Source organism: Scomber japonicus, chromosome 6, assembly GCF_027409825.1.
Source record: "Scomber japonicus isolate fScoJap1 chromosome 6, fScoJap1.pri, whole genome shotgun sequence".
In the NCBI taxonomy this organism is placed as follows: Eukaryota; Metazoa; Chordata; class Actinopteri; order Scombriformes; family Scombridae; genus Scomber; species Scomber japonicus.
The window spans coordinates 14,884,461-14,910,695 of NC_070583.1; the positions used below are offsets into that span (position 1 = coordinate 14,884,461).

The window sequence follows — 26,235 nt, forward strand, 5'->3', positions numbered from 1 at the left end:
TCTTACCTGCACAGCACTGTGCAGCTGCAGATGCGAGGTTTAGAAGCATTGTAGTAGGCCTACTAATCCAGGCAGAAAAGCACTAAGTGAAAAACAAGTATAAGCCTACTGCCTACATGTAAAAAAAAAAAAAAAAAAAACAACCCCCCCCCCAAAAAAAAACAAACAAAAAAACCTTAAAAAAAAAATTTAAAAAGGAAAAGACAAAAAAAAAACCCTGCCTCGATGGGATCATCACCTTAACGTGGTGGGGCAGTTTGCACGTCTCCATGACCCCTAGAGCTATGTCGGTGGGAGTCTTGTACTCCTGGTAGGGTTACCCAAGCCGAACAGGTCGAAGAGTAGAGACTAGACAAAGAGTGATCCCCTGTCACTTTTACTACATGTAATCTATAGTAGATGCTAGGCTTACTAGACAGCACTGATAAATGGTACACACACACTGCATTGTGACATGTCCAGTGTGGAAACCTAGTACAGGAAGATGCTACTAAACCTCTAACACTACTATGATATCCACTACCATGCATTTTAGCCGAGTCAGACGTAACATGAACCTCGAATTTAGCAAAATATTAGGATTCCAGGACTGATATATGGTACAAGGAAGCCAGTGAGTAAGTCCATGGGTCCAAATTTGGATTCTACATAGTGAAAAATGTAATATTTGACACCAAGATCATTCAAATAGGACAAGTCTTTGCGATTGTATTCGGAAATGCCATATTACTGTATATTCAATGGCGGCCATCTTGAAAAATGGCCGCCATGTATAAATTTTAGGTGGCTAACGGGTTTTATCAAAAGAGCAATCCCCAAGGAGTATGTGTGCCAATTTTGGTGCTTGTTTCCAGAAGTGAACGATTATTACAGTTATCTGCCCCACTAATAAACAACTGCACAGCAACTGTGGCATGTCATACCTACATCTATATTGATGTTGAAAATATGGCCTCAATGGGGGGGTTTGGAAATATATGCAGGCATGTCTGCGCACATGGGAATGTAAAGAAGAACAGTAACACAAATACAAAAAACCTGTTTTAAGATGCACAAAAGTCAGCTTGCTGAAGTTGGAGACAGATATTTTAAGTAATATGGCGTCATTACTGCTTTTTTTAAACTTTCTGAGGAAACTTTGCTGATGTTGCTTCATATTTCATTTACCTCATGACCACTTTTTAAGGGTTAGTACTAAAAGAGGAAACGGTGGCACAGCAACAGATTTTCTTAAATTTGTGTTTTTTCTTTATACTTAATCTCTGTCACTGATACATCCTGTATCTTACTAAACGTCTTCATCAATCATCATTTTGACTCCACTGATGGCTTCTGTGAACAGTTACCTGGTTACACCTTCAATATGTACAGTATTTATTGAAGCACTGTACAAACTATTCTCTGCGTTGACTGAAGTGTTGTAAGATGTGATTTTTAATTGATTTGATTGATCACATTCAGTAATGACATTATTTGCCTCATCATATGTTACGTGAATGACTAAAACTGTCTTGTCTTTAAAATCAACATTTTCCATGAGGTTATAAAATGTCACTAGTCGAAAGCTATTTTCATTCCTTTTTGCTGGACAGGATTGGACACTTTCTCACACGAGTTGAACCAAAAAAAAAAAAAAAGAGGAAGAAGAAGGCAGCTCTAGTTGCTTTGCTAATAGTTGTAGGTACCACGGAGAACTGTAGTTTTCAATGTAATTTAGTTTTTATTTTCAGTTAAAACATTTGTGTTTAGGCTGATTTGTGAATAATGTGTATATATGCAAATGTTGTGTTACTGTAAAAATTATTATTATTAAATTGACAATAAAGTTTTTTGTCCCAATAATGGAGGTAACAATTTCATGGCTGCTGTTTAAACTTTAAAAGCAAATAGTATGTAATAAATCTACTTCTTATATAATTGGATCAAAACTAATATAATGCAAAATATTGAAGTCCATCTACAAACTCTGTCAGACTGAATCATTTTTGCTTTTGTGTCATGGACAGTTTTTTTTAAACCTACATATTGTGAAATTCTTCCTATATGACTATCAGTGTATGACTAATACTAAGAACTGGACCTACATTTCTCAGCAGCTTAAGAGAAACTGCACTGAAAAAACAGAAAACATAATACAAAATATAAACAACAACAAAAAAACATTTGTTCAAATCAGAACGAATGTAGTGTTGAAGAAAAATCACTCAAGTCCTTGTTCAAAGTTTGCTGTGGTGTTGGATGTTTATTGATATCCCAGGATATCGGTGAGCACACTGACACAGAGTGGGTTTGAGACAGTAGACTGAACCAGAGCAAATGAAATAGAGGCATTTTATACAGTGAGACCAAGGCAGTGATCAGCAAAGAAACAAAAGGCAGGAAGGGAGAGCATTTGCATTCAGACCTTACAGTGTGACACACATGCAAGATAAACGGATAACTTGGTGGGGGGAGGTGGTTCTTCAGTGGTCAGTTAACAATGTTAATTGCAAAGCGTCACAACAGGAGGAGGGTCTATATTCATCACCTGGGGGCAGTAATGATCACTCAATCAAGGTGTTGTTCTCATGGATAAAGTGTACAGTATATATTGTGGAAGTATCATAAAAATCGGAAAGTAATGCAAGTAAAATGTTTGAGAGGTTTTTTCTGAAACTATTTGTATTTGTATTTATTTTAGCTTTACTCTCATTTAAAAAAGACACTATGGAGTGTTACATTATAGCCTTTGTATCGGTGAATACAGCCTTCTCTACAGTGAAGAACTTAAAGGCAAATTACTTTGTTTAATACCCCTGCTGAACTTTGGCTTCTTAAAAAAAAGAAAAAACTGGGTGGGTGTGTGTGTGTGTGGTTGTGTGCGTACATTGGGTGGATACAAAGCATGCTTAAAAGCAGAACAGCTCCATAACTTCCTTCAAACAGTGGGGGTGCAACATCAACAGGACACTGAAGCTGTAAGTTGAAATTTGTTATCACAATCAAATCCGAAATTGCCATGTAATTACATATTTACTGTATTTAATTTAATCTGAAATGAGGCATAACTGTTTAAATTTAATCAAAAACTGAATTTTTATTTTAGATTAAACATTTTTCCTAATATCAAAGCTGTCTATTGTGTTGTCCATCTTTTTATAGTGTTAATTTAAGCATGCCACTAAATATTTCAGCATTTCTGACACATTTTACATCTACAGCTTAAACCAGTCATGGATTCCATGGATGACAACTTGACTTATCCTGACTACAATCTTATACTGCCTGACATTGTTGACAATTTGGTGCCTACAATTCAGCCAATCCAGATTGCAGCTCTGGTCTTCTACGGCCTTGTGGTTCTGTTGGGTGTCCCTGGAAATGCCCTGGTGGTGTGGGTGACTGGGTTTTGCATGCCCAGGTCTGTCACCTCTATCTGGTTCCTCAACCTTGCCTTGGCTGATCTTCTGTGCTGCCTGTCTCTCCCTCTGCTCATGGTCCCTCTGGCCCATGATGACCACTGGCACTTTGGCACACTGGCCTGCACACTGGTTAAAGGTGTCTTTTACCTGGTGATGTATTGCAGCATCTTGCAGCTGGTTTTGATCAGTCTGGATCGCTGGATGCTGGTCAGCAGACCTGTGTGGTGCCAGAACAACAGGCGACCTAAACTGGCTGGCTACCTGTGTGCTGCTGTCTGGTGCCTGGCCCTGATAGGCAGCATCCCCCAGTTTGTCTACACTAAGGAGATCACAGCAGGTGAGCACAAGCGAGAGTGCGTGACGGTATACACCACAGTCAGTGCCTGGCTCGTCACGTCCTTCCGCTTCCTGATGGGATTCTTCCTCCCTTTCCTGGTGATTGTGGTCTCTCACTGTGTGGTGTACAGAAGAGCAGAGAGTGGACTGTCACGTGGTCGAACCCGTTCCAAGCGCACACTGAGGGTCATCATCGCTGTGGTACTGAGTTTCTTCTTGTGCTGGCTCCCACTGCACATTGTGGACTTCCTCTTATTGGTTACCCCTCGAAGTTCCATTCACAGCCCAAATCTGTACCTGACACAAGTGCTAGCGCTCTGCCTGGCATATTTCAACAGCTGCATCAACCCATTCCTCTATGTGTGTCTTGGCCAAAGCTTCAAGGACAGCATGACACGCTCCCTGCGCAACATGCTCAACTTCATCAGCGAGGATCCTACAAACAAGATGAGCGTCGTCACTGCTGACACCAGGAGCACGAGCAATGGAAAGGAGATGACTCAAATCTGAGGGTGTACTGACTGATTTATTGCAAATTGGGACTGATCTCTATCTCTATTCTATGTTTATAGATAGCTTACTGTTTTGGGCTGAATATTTGCAGTGGCAGTTTACATGAAGTGTTCAGATGTAATCTTGACTGAAGATTACTGTTCAAGAACTATTGGCCAACTTCCTGTGTACATTCATTCCTGTGTTATGCAACACAACTCTTAAGACTTCTGTTTTTTGACTACGCAGGGATGATCTCAGACCTGACTAAGTATTTGTGGTATTAGTGGTTTTATTTGATGTATTACTTTATATGTTTGTTGTAATGTGTTGTGTTGTTTGATAATGTGATTACATTAATATAAATTTATATAATAAACAATTAATATATAGTTTTTGTAATGCATATATACATTTGATTAACCTCATGCAACAGCAGATTTTCCATTGTGGTAACAGAAAGACAGTCACATCCTCTTGTAGAATAGTTACACCAGGACCACAAGAGGGAGCTACACTATAGATATTTGAACCCATTGAAGCCAAGTTTTGACACATATGACCTGGACTTTAAACCCCCCAATGGAGGCAAAGTTTCCACATCCCACTAGTGTTGGACGCATAGACCTGTGTAGGCTCCAAACTATTTATGATGTCATAGATCATGCTTGTAGGTCCAACCTTTAAACATTTTTTTTCAATGAGCAAAGAGAAACTTTCCATTTTCATTAGATGAATGTGAAAGCAGCCTTAAGTGTAAAACTCTTGACATTCATTCTGCACAGTAAAGTTTAAACATTTAGCTGTAGAAACAAGAAGAAAAATATATTTTTGAGTGGAGAACAGCTTTAACAAACTCTCAATTTGTTTCTTTTTTTGTTACACCTCCAAGTTAAGAATGTACTTTCAGACAATAGAAACCAGCTTCTTGGTGAATACAAACTACAAATTTGACAAAAACATTCTTCTTTTTTTTATTTCAAGATGCCCTCCATGTATTAAGACATACCCACACACTTTGCTTGGAACGTGTGTCCAATATGGTTTTTCCAAATGTAGTTTTGTGCATTCAAGAATACACAAATTAATTAAAAAAAACATGTTTAAGTACCATAATTAAGAGCAAAATTTATTTACAAACTACATTCATTCCAAACAAGGCCACATGATGGTATATACAGGTTGTCACATATTTACAAGTGTAAGTCGGTGTCCCTGTGCACATATACATACAGTATGTGCATCCATGCATCTAAACTAGTCCCTTATTAAAACCCCATTCCTGACTCATACACATCTGTTTATGCTGATTGGTCCCTCAAGCAGCTGGGAGAGAAAAAGAGGTAGTGGAGAGTTCACTTTAGTGTGAATCCACGGTGAACAAAGAAGCAGAGCTAAACATAACATGAGATATAAACACCGATTCCCTGCTTACAAATTCAGGCCATGGATTTTGAGAATTTTGTAGTTGAGAGAGCCAAATGTAAACATATACTCACAGGCAACTAATTCTACTTTTAAACTGGAGTGCATTATATTGAAAGGTGTTCCTCATATTTTGTCCAGCCCATTAACATATATGAGGTGAACAAAATATTAAGAACACTTTTCAATATAATGCAGTCCAGCACACCACCACCACCCACTCTGACCTCAATAATAAATAGAAGTAGAATTATCACCTTTCTGACAATGTCAACAAAAACTGAAAATACATTAGCTTTGTAATGGTCACATGGTTAGCACAGAGCTGTTGTATTGGATTGCATTCAATTGCTCTGGTGATCCTAATGAAGTGACCAGTGAGTGTATGTTTGTGTCATTAAAGATTTCACTTGTCTCACATTTTTTCTGTAGGGTGCTAGTTTACAGCAGGACAAATCGCTGCTGCAAAGTTCAGGAGTCACTACACACCAACTCGCTAGATTTTTTTTAGACATGTTAGTGCCAAAAAACACTTGAATCTGATTTCAAGAGATGTGGTCAAGTAGACTTGTATTTGGCAAACTCTACACTGTAGGAATTCATTAGCCATAAACCTATGGTTAATTAACTAAAAGTCCAACAGACATCAAGAAAAACAGCAGCATATCCAACCACTTAACTTTAGCGTGGTCCATGTCAACACAGTGTAACTTGGCAGCACATCATTTATCATCAATTAGAAGACGGTAATGCTTTTTAGTCTGGTGTCTGACGGTTGTCAACTACAAGATACATTCAATCAGATACTACTGACAGAAAATCTTTAATGATGTCCATCAATGGCAATATCTCTCTCTAACATGTTGAAATCAGAAGTAGGTAGAGTAGAAAGACTGGATCCATTATTTAACATATAAGTGGTGACCAAAACATGATGATGGCTTTACACAGTAGTCATGACTTTCAGGGATCCAGAGCGGAATCTGAGGATCTTCTTTTTGAGAGCATGGGAGGCTTTAATCTTGACAAAGGCCTTTGGCTGAGAGGGGGCATTGGCAGTAGCCTGTGGTGAAGGTGAGGATGAGGAGGAGGTAGAAGCAAGGCGAGGTGGCAGCTGCTGGGGCCACACCAACCCCCCACTCTCATCTGAGTCACTGGACAGAGAGCTGGAGGCTGGGGAATACACCTCACTCATGCTGGATTCAGACTCAGCAGGGGTGGCACCGGTATAGCCCTCTTCTCCCTGACAAAGTGGGGCTCTCTCCTGAACGTTTGAGTGCCAGCGCTGGGTGTGCTGCTGTTGCTGATGGTAATGATTCTGAGGTTGGGAGTGATTATAAGAATGACCATGGCGAGCTTTTCGAGGTGGCTGTCTATGTGTTTGCCCTGCATGCGTCTCCCCTTCGTCCTGGCTGAGCTCTAGGTTGGAGCACCAGCGTCGACTCCCATTATTGGAGTCGTTGCCCCCCTGGAGCCCAGTGACTTGACCTTGGTTCTGAGCTGGATCCCCTCTACCTTGGTGCCTCTCAGTGGTGCTGTACCTGCGCTCAGGCAGCACCCGTTGAGCTAGGAGGCTATTCTCAGACTGGGATCGACTGGTTTTACTGCTTGATTTCTTGGATCTCTGCCGTTCATTGTGGCTTTTCTTAGAGGTTCTGGACTTGGGATTGGGATGGTCAGGAGAGGCGGCTGCTTGGTGGGGCTTAAGCTGCTCTGGGTTGTAGTGTCTGGGGGAGCACACAGGGGCATGACAGGCTTGTCCAGGGATATATTGAGCGCTTACTAGATTGTGCTTCTGATGAATCAGGGTTTGTGGATGTAGATAATGCTGGGGGGATGAGGGTTCACAACAAAGGTTTAGAGCCCCAACACAGTCCAGGGAGGGCAAAGGTGATGGTAGCCTCCTAGCCAGAGAGTGTGGCCTGGATTGGGGGTAGGGCAGAGCCAGATAACAGTCCTCCTCCAAAGATGGGGCCTCTCCTTCTAGCAGGTCACAACCCCAGCCCTGGCACTTAAGGTTTGCCGAGAGGTCAACCTGGGGCTGAAGATGGGGGTCAGGAAAGCGTTGCTCTGTGGTAAAAGAAGGAGTTCTTCTGTGTAGGGAGCTGTGTCCAGAGACACTGCTGTATTGGGGGTCGGGGCTCAGCGTGGTGCGAGGCTGACAACGCCGTGATAAGAGGGTGTGACGCTGGATGAGATTTAGGATGTAACCCTCCACCCTCAATGCCTGCTGGTAGTCCTCCTTGGTGAACTGGTCCTCTGCAGGCTGTTGTTGATGCTGCCAGGTTTGGTCGCCTCTGCTGGTGTCCCACTCCCAGGAGTCCACTACTGTTCCCTCCTCAGCAATGCCCTCCAGTGGTGGGTATGGGGAAGAGAAAGAGTGGGGCAGGGTGGTGTGTAGGACTGGCATATCTACCTCTCCATTCACCACGAGGGGATCTCCTAAGTACAGACAATGATACTGTAGGTCAAGCTGGAGTAACATAATAATAATCATACAACAAACATGATTACAAATATATAAATAAGATGTGAGCAGTAATGCAGTGTCCGTATATAAGAAAATAATGGACAGGGCAGAAACATCTTTATTTAAGAGTCCTTTTTGATTGGCACACCTCAAAATGGGCTAGGAAGTAAGGAAAAGAAAGGCATCATTTTATAAATTATGAATCAGAATCAGAATACTTTATTAGTCCCAAAAGGCAATTTCTACAGTCAGCCCATTCATAATAAATAGAATAAGATATAGTAAAAGACAACAACTATAGATACAGCAGCTGTCATCCACAATCAAACTTCTTAACAGCATCATCATCCTCAGAACAACATCAGCACCAACCAGTGACACACAGTGAAAAGCCAGATGCAAAGAACCAAGCTCAGTGGGTTATGCTTGTTATGCATTTTGAGCATTTAACAGTCTCATGGCCGAAGGAATACAAGTGAATATAGTCAGTTTAATTAATTTACTTTTACATCTGAGTTCTTCATTTGTTGTCTTGTTTTTCTTACCCACAGACTTTGGTCTGTCATTGGTGTAAGCCCAGGAAGAGGCCATCTCTGTGGTCTCAGCGGAACAAGATCTTCCTTTCGGTGACTGACCCTCACTTGACTCATAGAAACCTGGGACAAAAAAGTACATTTAGTAGGGCAGAAGAGATGACTATATAGCTATATATTTTTCATAGCTCACTGACCATTCCGGCTCTCTAAAAATATGTTGACAGAAGCATGCAATGTCTCAGCATGCATCACATAATAGGCCACATAATGAAATTACAAGCAACTGGAGCATGAAGTAACAACAAAAGCAAATTCTTTACACACATATTTCAGAGAGAAAAGTTATGTTTTGTTGTATATAGAATATGTTTTATGCAAAAAAAGTATTCCATTATTGGATATAAGTAAATTAAATAGTGCACATTTAGAGTCTTTTTTAAAAACATAACAGATTTGTGATGAAGTCTGTGGAAATACCAGAACTTGGCCGACTGTCGCACATATCTCCTTGAACTCCATCATAGCAGCCATCATCAATGTCGATCCTCAGCTCTCCCACCTGCTGCTCCAGTGCCTGCATCAGGCCCCATGGGGAATTCTGAAAAGCACTCTGAAACACAAGCACACACACTCAGGCTGTTTGATTGCGCTGTTGAAGTAATTTTTTAAGTAGATGGTAAGAAGCAACAATCAGTGATTTCAACAACAAAGCAAAAAGTTCAAATGGTCCTCTCATTTAAATGACTGGTTTGCAGAAATGCTAATGAATGAAGCACAGCTGTGAATCCTTTCAGACTTGCTTCTCCATCTGCACACTGGCTCTCATTTTATTTTACAGCCAGATAATCATCAGTCACCTGTTGAGATAATCTCTGCAATTTGTATTCCAGTGCATAGATGGATTGAATTTGAGTTTAGAACACAAGCTATTCATTTTAATAATAAAAAGCTCCTCTACAAGTTCATAATTTGATATATGTAAAGTGGAAAAGAATGCAGCTTGTAAAAAGGGTGTCATGTTTTCAGTTAATGACTTAATTATAATAATTTGTAAGTGTAGGTGTAGGTGTGGCTTAATGCTTCAATTTAAAGAAAGAAATGCTCATTATCATCATTATTATCGCAGACAATATGCAAGAAGTTGTTTTTTCTAAATTTCTTTGAGCTAACAGGGATAAAAATGGCCCAAATGAATGAACACAAAATGTCAAAACAGATAAACAGATACTCCACCACTACTAAAACACAACTGTGACCTGAACTACATCTCTGTACAGCATCCATATCTGTCAGTGGGACCTCTTATGTAAGTAAGTTTATAGAGGAAGCAGTCAGTTGGAAGATTAATAATTCAAAGGTCGGTGAAGGGTGGGGGATGTTCTTTCATGTTGGTGGGGGATACATACACTTAGACACTCACACATGTGGACTCATGCTTTCCAGATGTACTGACAAACATGCTTTAAAAAAACCAAACATTTCAAAACAGATAAACACAGATTCATTTTTTATCTTTAAAAAATGAATCTGTCCCCCCAGTGAATATATTAATTCAGCTAAACCTGAACTTAACAATCAGCACTGCATGTGATAACAGACCTTGTAGACTTGGTTCTCATAAAGACAGAACATGTTGAAATTGCATTTGCGCCGCCCTCATGTTGAGATCATGACATGCTTACTAAAAGCAGCAGACACTTGCACTGAAGCTTGTCTGCACGGTTTAACACATGCACACACACACACAAGGCGTGTCATTTTGTCGGATGTGATACTGCTGACACTGTAAGCTCATTAAGACACCTCATTACCAGAAGACTGAGCATGTCCTCACAACGAGGTGACACTTTTTACATTACAAACCTTCTATGACGGAGAGCCTGTCAGACAACTGTTACAATGCTCTCCACTACCCAAGCACCATCTGTGTAAATCAGTGCTGATGCTGCTTGTAGAAAGCAATGTAGGCAAGTCCTGGGGTGTGCACATGTGCAGAATAACCTACAAGACAATGTCGGAAAACATAGTTTGTCATACTGGAGAGCCTTTTTTAAAAGCATGGTATTCCTTCAAACAATGTTGAACTAATGAGGAACAAATAATCAATCCTGGATGATTCCTTAAACTTATCCAGGATGTGATAGCTCCATAAGCGAAGGAATAGTCACAGAGTTAATCATATATGACACAAACAGGTTCTCTCGAAGTCTATAAATGTTTTGAGTCATTTTTTCACATTAAAGTCAGTTCTCCTGGGCCAAGTAACATTTCCATACCTATTTCTCAAGCATCTCTGTATGTGTTCTACCTACAAAGGATAAAAATTCCAATAAAAAACAGTAAAATATGTCTGGGTGACGATCCCTTGGAGGGTTCTTTTGGTCAGTGCGCCAATCGGTGCTTGAGCTCTAACTCCTTTGTTCTGCAGACTGATAATGTGCTCACAATGCAAATGCTGTTGAGCGGCAATTGACCCAAGTTAACCTATGCTTGTAACACAACCTCTTCACCCCAAACACTGTTATCCCTATTGTCTCGACAAGGGTGCTTATTGTCTTGCTATAAACAAAGCATTAGCATCCCTACATCAGCATGGTTTTGTGTGGCAGAAATGAGGAGTGAGGACCTTTGTTTCGGCTACTGACGTGAAGTGAAGAAAAAGCAGGGAGGAGGGGAAACTATTGGAAATCAATTAAATCAATGACGCAGCTTCACACAATTGATTGCTTGCTGCCTCTTTCTGCACATACCCACATAATGAGGCTGAACACAAACAAACCTTTTGTGGACAACCAAACACAATACAATATCTAGTTGCGTGGCTTTGGAGCAGGTTCATTGCAGAGACCATATTCCTGGATGGTCTTTGATTGTACTCTGTTATTAATGGCCTCACACTGGTACCCTGACACTCTGCACACTGTATCATTACTGTTTTACTGCATCCTCTGCCTCAGGCTGGTGGGGGATGGGGTCGACAGAGGACACAGTGCAGCCAGCCTCACCTACCCATAAAGCTGTTCCACACTGGGTATACCTGCTTTTTGTGTGTGAAGCAGACTGACCAGCAGGTGAATCTAGTACAATGCATTGACTCATTCCTGATTTATTTCACCTGTTACATTCTCATCAGCTACTGAGGGACTTAACAACAAGAGATTTTCAAAAGGAGACAGGAGAAAAAAAGGCATGCAGTGGAGATTGGCTGTGATCTGTACAATAGACCTCTAATCAGTCACTGGCTCAAGGGTTTTGAAACATCACCAGGATATAGAAATCTATGGAACAGGGCACAATGCTGGACTCTCTATAATTAAAGCAATGTTGTGACTGGCTCTAAACAGAGAAGGCGGTGGGAGACTGGAAACACACACACACATACATGCCCACACACACACACCCTACCCCCAATTCAACTGTTTGATTAAACCACTGATCCCTTCTTTCTTTAAGCACACACACATATTTTAAATGCTTTATTTTAATAAAGCAGATTATATTTTAATGACGCATTCTGAATTCACACACATACACACACCAACCACACACACACACACACACACACGCACACACACACACACTGCTTACATAACCTTAGTGAATAGCTCTCATTAGCATGCTCCGACTCCCCTATGTGCAGGAAGGGCAGCAGGATACAATGGCTGTGAATGGAGTCTCTCTTAAGAGCGACATGCATCAGGCTGTGCTCATGTGACTGACAACTGTAGCACCAGCTCAGAGTGCAGCTCTAAGTATCTGTGTGAAGATAACGTTTGCAAAATATGTGATGGATAACCTGGATTGTCTGTATGCATGTGTGTTTGCATGTTTCAGAAGCTCGTTTGGCCCAATTTAAAAGAAACCAAAGAACACAAAGACAAGTTTTATGCTTGTGTGCCAGAACAAAGTGGTAGAAAACCACCCAGTGATCCATTCAAGTGATCAGTCACTGTCAAGTAGAATACTCTATACTCTAACTAATGATATGCTGCTGTCTTAACACAAGGACACACACGATCTGATCGATGTTGAGCTGTTCCATGACGATAATTCACACAACATCCTTCATTTAAAATCCACTGAGTCAATCTATAATTTAAAGAGAAAACATTTCAGTTTTCTTAAAGCAAACACTCCTCCACACAGTATGTATTCCACACGCTCATGCACAATTCATATATTCTCCTCCACTCTCTCCAAACACACACAGCAGGGTAGTTGAGAGGGAGGTCAGAGCTTCATGCTTTCCCAGCTGCTGTCTGGCGTCCCACAGCTGTCAACACCTTCAACCCCACACACTGTATCCAGAAGAAAAGGCCTCTCTCAGCCTGTCTGGGGCCACATTCACGTTCAAGGCACAGACAGCACACACTGGCAGTCTCATGGGTCAGTTGTTTCCGTGTCACACCGTGAACTATACATTTTGGCGACTTTAACCTACATGGGAGATGAGATTGGGGATTTGGCTCGGACACAGATGGTGACCTGATGTTATTAAGACTCAATTTAAGACTTCAATTAGAGTCCTGTCGGGCAAAAAGAAAAAAATATCTGGGGAATTCCCTGTGTAATTACTCACACGCTTGGATGGACATAACAGTTAATAAACATCGACCCACAGACGCGTTGCTCACAAAATGAAAACGGGAAAATATGCGGGCCTGGGGGGAAACGCGTGTCAATCCTTCATTGGCTTTGGAAATGGCTGTTTCCCGTCAGTGTATGGATGAGCAGCCAGACTGAAACGGGCTGACAGCTCCACCAGCACCAGAGGACAGTCGTTTACTAGACTGGTGCGTGTGGATAATTTGACATGTGTGGCCCTTATATTATAGATCGTTGGAATTCCCCCTTTACTTGATTTTTGTTTCACATCACATGATAAAGAAAGCCCTCAAGCTGGGATGTGCACTCACTAAGGCAATGATAAAGCACAGTGCCCACATCAAGCCACAACCAACCGACGCCAGTGCACGAGGCCACCTATAGGCTACGCCTTATCCTCTCATTTAGGCCTGAGGGCTTCATTAGTATTCTGCTCCATATGCGGCTATTGTTAGGCTCCTGGCAGAGGAGAAGGAGGAGGGAGGGAGGAGAGAAGGAGGTGTGAAGAGGAGGCGGCTGATTTAATTTCTTTTTCACCCTCTTTAATAATGGCTTCCTATTGTAGCAATGTTGAGACAGCTTTCGGGCTGAACAAGAGCAGCAGCCAGAAAGAAACACAACTCTCAGTGATCCAAAAACATTGAATTTAAAACGAATGTAAAAAACAATGACACCACAGATAACAACAATCACACTGAGGGTGATGCTCAGTGGTGCGTACAACTTTCTCAGGCAGATGCTCTTACAGTAATGCCTTTACTGAAACTCTTATTAGTTACAATTAATCCAGTTTTTAATTCTTTCTCGTTTTATTAATCCTGACATCATGCATCACTTTTGTCCTGAAGACTATCTCATCAATTATGTGGGGGGTAATTATGAACATAAAACTGTTAGCCACAAAAAATATACAATCTAAAGGAATAATTCACCCCTTTATGATCTGGAAAGAGCACAAATAAGAGCTTGTTAAGTAGTAAAAACTACAAAAGTCCATGATGAGGGAACAATGGGCCATTAAATAGTCGGTTTGTGCCACAAACGGCGGGTGCTCCACCCCCTGATTTCGTTACCCACAAGCATAAATCTCAGCCGAAACCACAGAAAGCATTACATCCTTTCAAACAGAGCCTATTAATCAAGTTGAGTAACTTTTTTTTTTGCAGAGAGGTCACCTCTACACAAAAGGCGCACCCTTAACCAAGAGTCCATCCAACGGTCAAGCGAATTACAATGAGGATCCGCTGTTTGGGCTGTTAGATATTCAAAACTATGTATGACTATGGCACATAAAGGCTAAAGTGCAAGCATCTAAACATACTGAAAAATTCACACAAAACTTCTTACCAGCTGACGCCTTAGTGTCAGGTTTTCCTGTCCCCAGCTGCTGAAACACGGCATCTCTCCTCTGGATGTGTCCTGGGGCAGGGGGTCTCCCAAAGCCAGCGCCCCGAGCACCAGGCATTCCTGCCGCTGCTTGCGGAGCTCCAGCTCACACAGACCGGCTAGACTCGCCTCCAGACGCTCCTTGGTCCGAGTGCGCTCCACCGTCACCGGGAACGAGAACGCACGGTGCATCCCCCAAAATGCCCAGGCTTATGTGCTCAATGCAATCTAATTATTTGCCCTATTTTTATATCTCGTATTCTGCAAGAGGGGGGATTTATGAGGGCTTTCGCAGGCTATAAAGAGCCATGCTGTGTCTCATTCCTTGTGATAGTATGGTTGTCTCGGAGCGGCATGGTTTCCCAGACCATCTATGCGCTATGCATTTTCTATTTCGCAGCTGTCAAACGCCGTCAAGGAGCTCCACCCTCTGCGACCAGCCACGGTGTGTGAAAGTTGGATCACCCGCCCCCTTCGCAAATCCAATGTCATCCTTCAGTGGACGTGAGAGGCTGGTAGGGCGCTCCGCGTAGCACGCTGTCCCATCCCCCTTAATTTATTACAGTGACGCGTAGACCTCACCCATCTTCCCATCTTGGTCTGGGACTAATGGACTACTTCAGGGAACAGGTTTACTGTGAGTATTCTGAGGCAATTTAATGGTTTCATGTAAAAATAAATCATGTAGACTGACTGAAATACTGGTGGAGGACAAAATTAAATGTATCTAGCCTTGTAGGCATAATACAATAAGCCATGATGTCAGGGCATGGTGCAAAATGCAATAATAGCGATGTTGCAATTTTGAAGAAATTGTAGATTTACTCTTGTTAATTACAAATGGGGCAGGGAGATAGAATAACACAGGACATAATAATTGCAAATGCTATCAAAGCTTGAGCTGCCCTGTATTCATCCATAGCCTATAAGCCATTTGTGTTTTAGTATTTTTTGCACAATTATTATTTCTACTACATGATTTAAGAAAAAAAGGGGTTAAGTCTTGATCTTGCTCCCTCTAACCTTGCTGCTGAATGTTGACCACATTGAGTTTTTGTAAAATATCAGAAAAAGCAGAAAATCTTGACACGACTTAAAGAAAAAATCAGGGATTTATTGTATTTCAGATTTCATCCTGACATCTGTTGAATCTCCAGCAGTTTCCTGTCAAAATTCAGAGACTGACATATTATCACCAAAAATAAAAAAAACCTGTAACGAAAGTGTTGCTCATCCTTTGCCAACCACCTGTTACGACTGTAAAGAATAATAGTAGGCTACAAATGCCTGTCATTTCTTTATGAAACTAACATGACTGACAATGGACAGCAGTGATAAAATTGTCAAAATACTATATGTTTCAATAATCAAATTAGAAACACTGAAAAACAGAAAAAAATAGAAAATGTAACACTAAAATGTATTTAAGTATGTTTTTGGCAATATAATGATACAATTCAGAATATACTTTATGCAATGTTAGTAAATGTCTTTTTTGTTTCTCCATACATCTACATGCAATCTTCTCTTGTTTCAGGACCTGAAAAGCTGATTTAAATTGTCTCATTCTCCTCACACTCACTGACATAGACTAATATAGTAGCTTGCACTAAAAATGTCCGGGATGATGGTAATTAATAGACAATACATGCAAAGTGAGACAAAAGGGAAGCATAGGAATTGTACAGACTGTACACATACAGTAGCTCATGAGATGCACGTGCTGCACGTACATATCCAAAAATAACAATGCTTTCAATGTGTGACATCAATATTTTAAAGTTTTGGATTTGCTTTTTTTTTTTTTTTTTTAAAGTGCAGTAACAGATAAATATTTCATCTTGGTGCCTCATGCAATCTTACCATGTAATACTGTACTGCAAAGTCTCCTGAGGTCATAGATACTGGGTCTAGGATAACAACTGTGTTTGATGTCAGGAATAAGAGTCCACATAATATGTTATTGAGACACAAGAAAAACCTATATGAGAGTTAAAAAAGTCCATAAAATGAGTGTCACTTTGAGTTTGTAATGGTTATAAGTAGACATCATAAAATAGCAGCAGCTCAAAGAATCTCATCAAGGGTTTCCAGCTCAGTTGTGACATGTGTGATAGAAGTATGGGCCTAGTTTGGAAAGGAGTTTTAGTAGTATTCTTATGTTTTTGGTGTGTTTGGTAATTAATGATGACTGGTCTTTCTTAGCAGTATTCATGGGATAACAAAGTATCAACCAATCAGTCAATCCAAAAATAGCAACACTATTTGTTCAGTAGTTTTTTTTTATTCATACTTCCAATCTCTACTTCATATGAACCAGAAAGCCACTTTTCTCTTCAGTCTCTATGAGGCAAAGTCATCGGCAAGTCGAAACCTACGCGCAGCGCAGGTTGGATTCTTTTGTCAGTGTGTGCGTCCATGTGCACACTGCAGATATACACAACATATACTTACAGTATATTTATCTCTTGTAGAAATTTCACTAAAAGTCTCTCTAGGGATCAAAACATTTTCTAAAAAAAACAAAACAACAAAAGAAACATACAATAGACCTCTTTTTGAACAGAACTACACCAGTACATATTTCACCAAAACACACTTGAAGAAGAGCATTTGCTATGAGTTTGATCAGTGGTCGTTTCCAGGAGGTTGTGTGTGATTCCTATAATGCGTTCACCAAGGATGGTGGTTAGTACTGTGTTGAGTGGGTGGCACTGTTGTCTCACTAGCTCTGTGACAGCAATTCAAATGCCAATTAATACAGTCAATGAAGTGCACAATTCATTAGTTGTCAGTGACAGAATGGTGGCATCCAGAACTCTCGGGCCATCTCGGTTCCACAGCGGTACAGCCATAGCAATCATACAATCGTTTGCATTAATGCAGATAAATGTGAGGTTGCCCACTAGAGAAAAAAAAAAGACTGAAAATAAAATAACTGCTGTTACCTGTGAGAGATCATACATTACATCTGTGGATATCAAATGTGTAGGAAACAATGAGAAGCAAGGAGTTTTTAAGGGAGTGATGAAGACGGAAATCCATCATTTGCATTACTGTGGAGATTGAAAATTGGATTTAGGTCTGCTGTGACAGATCCTTGGAGCCCCGAGTCAATATGTAATTCTGACTGAGAAGGATGTTTAATTTACAGCAATTCAATCTTACACTTTGCTCTATAAAGTGAACATCTGGAAAGTGACAAAAAACAGAGTTGCCTCAAGCATAAAAATCAGATATCAATAAAACCAGAGTTGTTCAAAACTGTTGAAAATGTTTGCAACAAAATAATATAAATCAAACGTCTGGAAAAAAAAATCTACTCCTTCATACACTGAAAAACAATCTCTTTAAAGCATTTCAATCACATTTTCATATATATGACATTCTGTACCATCATTATGCATGAAGCTTCACTGTCATCTTTCAGTGTCATCAAGATTGTTAAAGTGATTTCTATAAAACAGAAAACATTTCCAACCAGTCACATTCAGATCTCAAGGTTGTTATGTGTTATCATTACTCAGTGCCTTCTTCAAATGTAACACACACACACACACGCACACGCACACGCACACACACTCACACGCACACATACACACACACACACACACACACACACACACACACACACACACACACACACACACAGCAGGAACACACCTGAAGCTGCTCTCGTTTTCAGTCAGTAACACGCCATGCAGGCACACGGTAAAGATACTTTTTCCCCTCACACAAATCACTCACTGTTGCCTTGCCGTGAAATAAGACAAGAAAGGGTGTCAGTCTTTCACTGGAGATGCTTTGTTTGGGAGGTGAGATTGGCAGAGCTGCATGTAATCATTTTCAGACAATAAATATTCTAGATGGGCAAAAGTAATACAAATTTTGAGCCATAATAAAATATAACAGCAAAATTCCACCACCAGTTATGACTTTGGAAGCTGATAATTACCAGCGTGGTTGTCAAATGAACTGAAACATTCACCTCCATCCTAAATCTATAATTCTTTACCCAAAAGGTCTTAAAGTGCTTCACTTAGTCTCTTTTTTTTTCACAAGGAAGTTTCTAGTTTTTGGAAGTGCGTTTATCGCTGAAGGTCATTAGCTGTAAGGGGGTTTCTTTTACTCACTCCTAATCCAGTACACATATAATACATGATAAATACTTCATTTAAAACAACATGATAACTCGTGAAGGTACATTTCTACTTCTTTCTTTTGGTTCATTTAGTTGCGTTAAGTTCATTCTCATGCTTTCTTTGCATCCAGAAGAGTATAGACACTTGAAATGGGGAGGGGAGAGAACAAATTGGGTTTGAAATGTTTTTAAAGAAACAGTTGGACATTCTGGGAAATGTTTTTATTCGCTATATTTCAGAAGACTGATACCACTCTCATAACGGTATGCTAAATATGATGCTATAGCCAGGAGGCAACTCTAGCTAGCTGCAAAGGTAAGCTAACCTGCTGCTAGCTAAAACTACATATTTAGCATACAGGCATGACAATGGTATCAATCGTCTTATTTAACTGTAAGTTAATAAGTGTATTAGCCAAAATGTTGAACTATTTCTTTCACCAAAGAGTAGTCACTAATGTGGTGACATGGACAAAGAGTTGCTCACAGAGGGCAGATGAAAACTTCATCTCCAAAATGTTTTTCATCCTTTTACAAGAGAAACATCTATTTTTCATTCAGTCTAAAAAATGTAGACGAGCAAGTCTAAAGACTCCATCTTCCTTTTGTCAACCATGGATTTATGCTACGTATTATCTGCTGAAAAGTGGCATTTATTGATACTTTAAGCGATTAATCGTTTCGTAAAAGCATGTTTAACTTTTTTCCCCCTCAAATATTGGATACATCATTTTGGAACAAAACTCTTCAATTGTAAACTGTACCCAGGTGGTGCTAATGCAAGGCGGCATCCAAATGCAATAGCATTAAAAAAGGCAGTCTGGCTGCAGGAGCCAGAAAAGAAAAAATTAAGAAACATACAAGTGTGGAATGGTAAAAATGTCACACTTTACAGCACACACTTGTGCGCTTTCACACACACGCGCACACACTCACACACTCACACACTCATGCGCGAATATAATCGCGCAAATGCAGACTCATACTTGCACACTGGACATGTCACAGACATATCTGGCATGCATTTTTTTTTTTAGAAGAAAACAGATTTTGTTAGAAATTCTTTAACAGGTCTAGAGCTCTGATAATTTCTTTATGTACATAAATTAATAATAAATATAGGTAATGTTTATATATTTTGAAATATATATATATTAAATAATGAAATATCCATATATATTTCAAATATATTCATAGAATTCTTTCTAATTTGAAACATTTTTAAAGAGATATAGTCACAGTTTAGTAATAAAACAAGTAAGAACACAGGTCTCCCTACTAGTCTGGCTGCAGTGTCCCTTTTTCAAAGATTAATAACTTGTGATCAAAGTCTGGCCTTTTAGTCCAGGCTAATACATTCTACTTCATCAGGAGGAGTGGGAATAATGCAGTGGGAGGAGGTTAATTAACTCTATGTGTAGAAACAAATTGGGGCAAGTAACACAGTGAATCCATATTTCTTCTTTTCTGTAATGTTAAAAATACTGCTTCAGATCTTATCAATCTTTAGATTCTACGTATAAATATCTCAACACACCGGTCTGACAGGGAACCAGCCCCGACAAAGACCATACTGGCCAGGTTGAAACAAGGCAAAAGGGACTGATCAGTGAATCCGATCTCCTGGCTACAATACTCAGTTTTTGGTTGGAGGGCGATACTGCAGTCTGATCACCTGGAGGCTTATTAAAGGGACGCTGCAGCGAGGACCTCTAGGGGACGATTGGTTTAGAACAGTCGAGAGGCGTAGAAAGCCACAATGACTTGAAAGGACCCCTCCCCCCTCCTTTACTGGATCTCTCTTCTTATGTTCTTTTTTTTTGACACACGTAGACTGGAACTGGACCACATTAACACTGAGGGGAGTTAAGTTGTCTAAATGCATGCAGTAGTTTTCCTTCTTTTTCTCTGCCGCTCTCCTGGTTGACATGGCTTACAATAGGATGCACTCAGTAAATAAAAGAGAGGAGAAGGAAATGGTTATCCCACAGGTATAGAGAAGGTACAGGTCTTGCACCTTCCAGCAATGCCTTAGTGATGTTGGGACACCTAAGTTCCCGTCTGTGCACAGGGGAACTTCCTTCCAGGGTTTTGTAACATCTGTGCACTGGAGACAATTGTTCCTCTCTTTGTCTTTACTGGACCAGCTCACTGTTGGTCCCTCCTTCCCCTCAGTCCCTGTCCCTCTGTCATGCTGCTGCCCACATACTGGTCCATAAACAAAACAGGTCCTATATTGCACAGCATGCCCTCATGGCCTTGTGGTGGTGTATCAGTGATAGCGACTTCTCTTTTCTTCAGCCTCAGAGCTATAGTCCCTTAATCCAATACCCCGCTGTAGGTTCAATAAAGAGTCTTTCATCTAATGAAGAGAAAAAAAATATGTTAGCATGCTTAATAAAAATAGAGTTACACTAATCTACAGTATATTAAGGTGTAGAAAATGTGACAGTTCCCTTGTTTCTTTTATGATTCACTTGACAATGTTTCCTCTGATGCTTCAGATTTGCTACTTTTGGCTACGAGTTACACATTTACGTCATTCCCTTGTGGATTTGAGATGGGATGGTCCTTCTATGTCTTCCTTTAAGTTCACTCAGTTATGATACATATTAGTTGCCTAGAGTTCGGAAATGTAGCATAAGATTATCTTACATGGGCTTTGACTGATCAAGAATACTGGGCCAGCGATGACCCTGAAGTTAACAAGAGGATTTTGTTTATTTAGCTTTTCTCTAGTGAAAATACTCATGTTTTAGACATTCTGAAGATAGATTATGAAGATGTTTTTGTTTTTTGTGAATTTCCCCTCTAGGGATCAATCTAATGTTAGATGTTTCAATATTGTTTTCCCAGAAAGATGGCTTTCCAGGTTGTAAGAGGTGAGTATTGAAACTGATGCAAAAATGTCCAGCAAATGTTTAGCTTGAAATTAATTTCTGACTCCTTGAAGAAAAAGTAGAATAGCCTGACAAAGATTTAGGGCTGCTACTAACAATTAATTTAGTTATTGATTAATCCGAAGATCATTTTATTGATTAATTGTTTCTTCTATAAAATATCAAAAATACTGAAAATGCCCACAGTCAAAGGTGGCATCTACAGATGTCAGATTAATGTCAAATATGACAAAGAAAATCATCACATTTAAAAAGCTAAAAGAAGCAATCATTTTTAGAGTTTGAAAAAAAAAGATTTAATATATGTATTAATATATTAATATAAATAGTTGCTGATATATTTTCTGTAGGTTGACTGCATGATTAATTGACTAATTGCTGCAGATCCTCGAAGGTCCATGACTGAAACATATCTATTATAACATTAGTGCTGTCACTGTGCAGGAGTCTAACTTGCCTAATGTCTTATGCATCCATCTACAGACAACATTTACTTTCATGATTTTCGAGCATAGCTAAACAAATGTTGATAGTATTACAATGGAGAAGTTTGATTCAATGTTTGGTATAGAAATTCCAAAATGTACAACTGCTAGAAGAGCCAGTTTTTCTACTGACTGTAGACATACAACCATAACCACTGAATTTACATTGCAATGTACATACATAATTTAACTGCAATGTAAATGCAGTAACATTTTGGTAACGTCCCATTCCAATATGATTTTGAGAATGTCTCTAAGCCTAGCAGTGTCTAGTACCTGGTCTAGCAGCACTACTGACGACTTGATAATCTCCCTCCACTTCTGTAGCTCAGCGTCATGGTAACGCTGCTGCGCCTCCAGTAACTGGGCCCACTCCGACTGTGTCTGAGGCAGTTTACTGGAAAACACACACACACACACACACACACACACACACACACACACACACACACACACACACACACACACACACACACACACACACACACACATTAGTAACATCAGGGTGCAGCCACTGAAGCATAACTTCCAGCACACAATTTAGTAAATTGTTTCAGTAAGCCCAGAGCTATTGAGGGGTCATTTTAGAAACTCATGTGTTGTTTCTGTCACACATGTCAAGGAACATATTGATATAGTTTAGTGTGTATGTCTAACAGAGTGTGTGTGTGCATTTGTATGTAATTTATTGTTTCATTTGTATGTGACCTCTTTTTCGGGGACAAACAGCCAAATAAATATAGCAGAACTCCATTCAGTTTCATCTCATCAAGTTTTTGGCTACTTTCCTGTCAACCTATCTACTTGCCTATCTGTGCACACTGCCTGTGCACTCATTGCACATAACTTGAGTCTTTCACAAGGTTAGGCAGACAAAACATGAAGTTTGGCGGTCTGGCGATCGGAGGGATACTAATGGATAGGAAATGACGGGACTGCATGAATTGCAGTACAACAGAAAAAAGACAGGAATATCTACAGAAACCAGAATAAAAAGCAATGTGCAATCATCTGACTATTGTCTATACTGTCAGGTAAACTGAACCGAACCGAGTCCCAGAGTGACTAAGCAGAATCAGGGTGCAGAATCTAATCATAATCTTATCAACAACGCTGGAATGAGACTTTCAGTGGAAGTGACCTCAACTCCAAGAAGTGCAAAACAGCAATATATTTGTGGCTTCAGGTTGGATACTGCTTCCTGCTCTGGGACTCAGTTTGGAGATGGTGACTGAGGAGGTCTTGGAGGTGAACAATAAAAGAAACACAATACCACTTGAATTCAAGCAGACAGATGGGAGACTCATGATTTTTGCACAGGCAAGAAGTGTGCCTGTTTGCCGTTTACTGTTTATTAATGCATGATAGGGTCTGTATTTTCAAATTCTGGCTGTTTTTTTCTGTCTTTTCCACAACACTACAGACCCCATTTTTCAACATGTTAAACGTCTGTAATAAAGGAGTTTTGTCGATGATTGTGTAAAAATGTGCATTTGTGCCCATACCTCTCATGAAGCCGCAGCCCTTGCCAGGTTGTTAAGGACTGTGCAGAGTACTCCAGCATCCACAGCTTGTAGAAGAGCATCATATTGAGGAACACCAACAGGACCAGGCTGAAGGAGGGCAGAAAAGAAAGAACCCAATAAATCAACCAAGGCTTCCACTTAGCATTTTATGCATTCATAATGCCTATAATTAGCTGTTCTGTGAATGGAAGTGATATTCAAATTGTAATTGGATCATTTCTTCATCTCGCTCATCATATCATCTACTGTATGTACCTTAGACAGATCCTATGGATGGCAATGAAAGGAGAGGAGAGAGGGGTTACACTCAGAGAACAACAACAATGGGATATTTACAAGAAAAGATAAAAAACTTGAAACTGCAAATTAGACAAAAACTCCACAGAGAATACTGGGAAAATGAAATCATGGAAGTGAAATTTCTGTTTTAACAGATATGAGATGAGCATGTGTGTGTTTTTGTGTCAGAATGTGACAAAATTGGATTTCTGTATTTCTATATGTTTCTATATCTGCATGGCCAGATGTGTAGGTTTCTCTGTGTGTGTGTTGGGATCATACACAAAGCTGATGATGAGCAGCAGTTTGGAGACGCTGTACAGAGCAAGGCCGCCGGTCAGGTGAGTGTGCTCTGGACTCTGGTGTCTGGTTTGCGTGGAGCCTGCCACTTGTTTGATCCGCTGAATCACTTCCTCATCTGTTGGCGTGGTAACGGGGCTGAGTGCCTCGTCCAGATGCTGACTGCGCAAGTGTGGGAGTGGCCTCTTCTTCCGCCTCACTGTGGCATTCTTCACCACTTTAGCCTTTGGGGAGAGCTGATGGGACTCAGTCATTATCTCCTCCAGCTTGGCCAGCTCCAACTCTGAGAGGGAAGAAGACCCACAAATATCACATTTTTAGACACCGTAATATAAAATGTGGTTCTTCCATTTTTTGGAAAATGATGCATGTATCGAATATATAACAAATGCCAATGTAAATGCTTTGTGATCAAACAGCTTATGAGACGTTTGATATATATATTTTTTAGACATCTCCTTCATCATCACACCAAGCAGGACTAACAGTTAAGAGTCTGACCAACCCAAACACATGTAAAAATACTCAAGTTTACCAAGATGGCGAAAATTCTCCTCTAGCCCGCTCCAGAAGTTTTTCTCTATGAAGCCTTTCACCAGCCCCCACGGCTGCTTTCTGAAGCGTAGCTCTGTTGATACCCTAAGAGACAGGCAGAAATGCATCTATATAGATAGACACTCTTTCTCACACAAAGCATAACATTTTTAAAACTTGTAAAATATCAAATGGCACATTCAGAAGCAAACTTGTCACACACAGCAATATATAATTTAAAAAAGATGCATATTACAACATCTCATTTTCTAGATATATCCTCTGCGTATCTGATCAATTCTTACTCACCGTAACCGACACTTGTTCTTCGCCACCCGGGTGAGCATGTAGCGGTTGAGGGTGTAGAAGTAATCATGGTAGGGCACATCATGTGTGACGACCTCAGCATCGATGATGTAACACTCACTCTCCTGACTGGCCTTGTACAGAGTCTGAAAGACGAGAAATGTGGTGTTCTTTCAATTGTTTGTAAATTACACTATACTTAAATATTTCTGTTCATTGATGATGTTAGTTTACTGTACCTGAGTCTCAGTGACAGTGGCTGTTTTGGGAGCCAAGGGGTTGGACAGAGAGATGGTGTACAGGATCTCTCTTGTCTGGTTCCCAGCACCCTCTTTCTTCCATGGGTGGTAAACCACATCTGAACAGTAAAGAGGATTTATTGATTAATACATCCTAGAGTATAGCACATTTTTGGTTTGCCCTTGTACTGGGGAGATTAGAGGACAGGGTCAGCTGCGGAAACATCAGAAACAATGACCTGAAAATCGCCTCTGTTCCATGAACTCGCTCATGAATTGTGATTCTGTGAAGAGGATGTCATAGAGCTTGTCTACGCTGAACTTGTAGATCTCATTGATGTGCTGTCTGCCATTCAGATCCTCGTGGAAGGCCTGCACCTCACCTGCACATCAGGGAGACACACAGACAAAGTCACATATTTTACCAAGGTTGACTTCATGTGTTCAGTAATGCATGAAAATAGTTGATTATGTATTTTGTCGGAACTGGAACTCTGGTTCCTGTGCACTCACCCTCGTCGTGTGTTTCTGATGAATCGCTAAGCTCAGTGGGAATGTCCTCATTGTCGTTGAAGTCCAATGAGGGAGAGGGGACGGGACCTCCAGGCCCGCTGGTCTCATTGTTCTCTTCCACCACCAGTGGCAGAGCCAGCAACTCACCATCTGGTAGACAGTCTGTATTCTCGTCTGCTGGGAGGTCAAACTGGGGGAGAGAACAAGGAAATGGGTGTAAAGCAAATACATTTATTTAAATCCTTAATGTTTATCTCACCAACATATATATATATATAGACACACACACACACACACACACACACACACACACACACACACACACACACACACACACACATACACACACACACACACACAC

General features: G+C 40.4%; 3 protein-coding genes across 5 annotated transcripts in view; 1 reads left to right on the forward strand and 2 right to left on the reverse strand.

Annotated features, from left to right (window-relative positions):
- Nucleotides 1-3,212: 3,212 nt before the first annotated feature.
- On the forward strand, nt 3,213-4,557 carry c5ar1 (complement C5a receptor 1). The gene has a single exon (XM_053320158.1). The coding sequence runs from the start codon at nt 3,213-3,215 to the stop codon at nt 4,245-4,247; it is 1,035 nt and encodes a 344-aa protein (XP_053176133.1). The 3' UTR covers nt 4,248-4,557.
- A 2,040-nt stretch (nt 4,558-6,597) lies between these two features.
- On the reverse strand, nt 6,598-14,843 carry LOC128360872 (dapper homolog 3-like). Its single transcript, XM_053321414.1, has 4 exons — nt 14,613-14,843; nt 9,138-9,270; nt 8,670-8,780; nt 6,598-8,096 (listed from the first exon to the last, which is right to left on the reverse strand). The coding sequence occupies exons 1-4, from the start codon at nt 14,841-14,843 to the stop codon at nt 6,598-6,600; spliced, it is 1,974 nt and encodes a 657-aa protein (XP_053177389.1).
- Nucleotides 14,844-16,983: 2,140 nt separating this feature from the next.
- gramd1bb (GRAM domain containing 1Bb) overlaps nt 16,984-26,235 on the reverse strand; it is a 75,614-nt gene continuing 66,362 nt past the window's right edge. For 2 of the 3 annotated variants that reach the window (XM_053321411.1, XM_053321410.1), the window contains 10 exons: nt 25,875-26,064; nt 25,601-25,744; nt 25,362-25,480; nt 25,126-25,268; nt 24,818-24,921; nt 24,265-24,565; nt 23,959-23,970; nt 23,683-23,790; nt 22,454-22,574; nt 16,984-21,154 (listed from right to left, as the gene is read on the reverse strand). In XM_053321411.1, coding sequence (XP_053177386.1) covers nt 21,065-21,154; nt 22,454-22,574; nt 23,683-23,790; nt 23,959-23,970; nt 24,265-24,565; nt 24,818-24,921; nt 25,126-25,268; nt 25,362-25,480; nt 25,601-25,744; nt 25,875-26,064 — 1,332 coding nt within the window. In that variant the 3' untranslated portion in view covers nt 16,984-21,064. The remainder of the gene's footprint in view (nt 21,155-22,453; nt 22,575-23,682; nt 23,791-23,958; nt 23,971-24,264; nt 24,566-24,817; nt 24,922-25,125; nt 25,269-25,361; nt 25,481-25,600; nt 25,745-25,874; nt 26,065-26,235) is intronic. The other variant, XM_053321412.1, reaches the window with a different exon arrangement.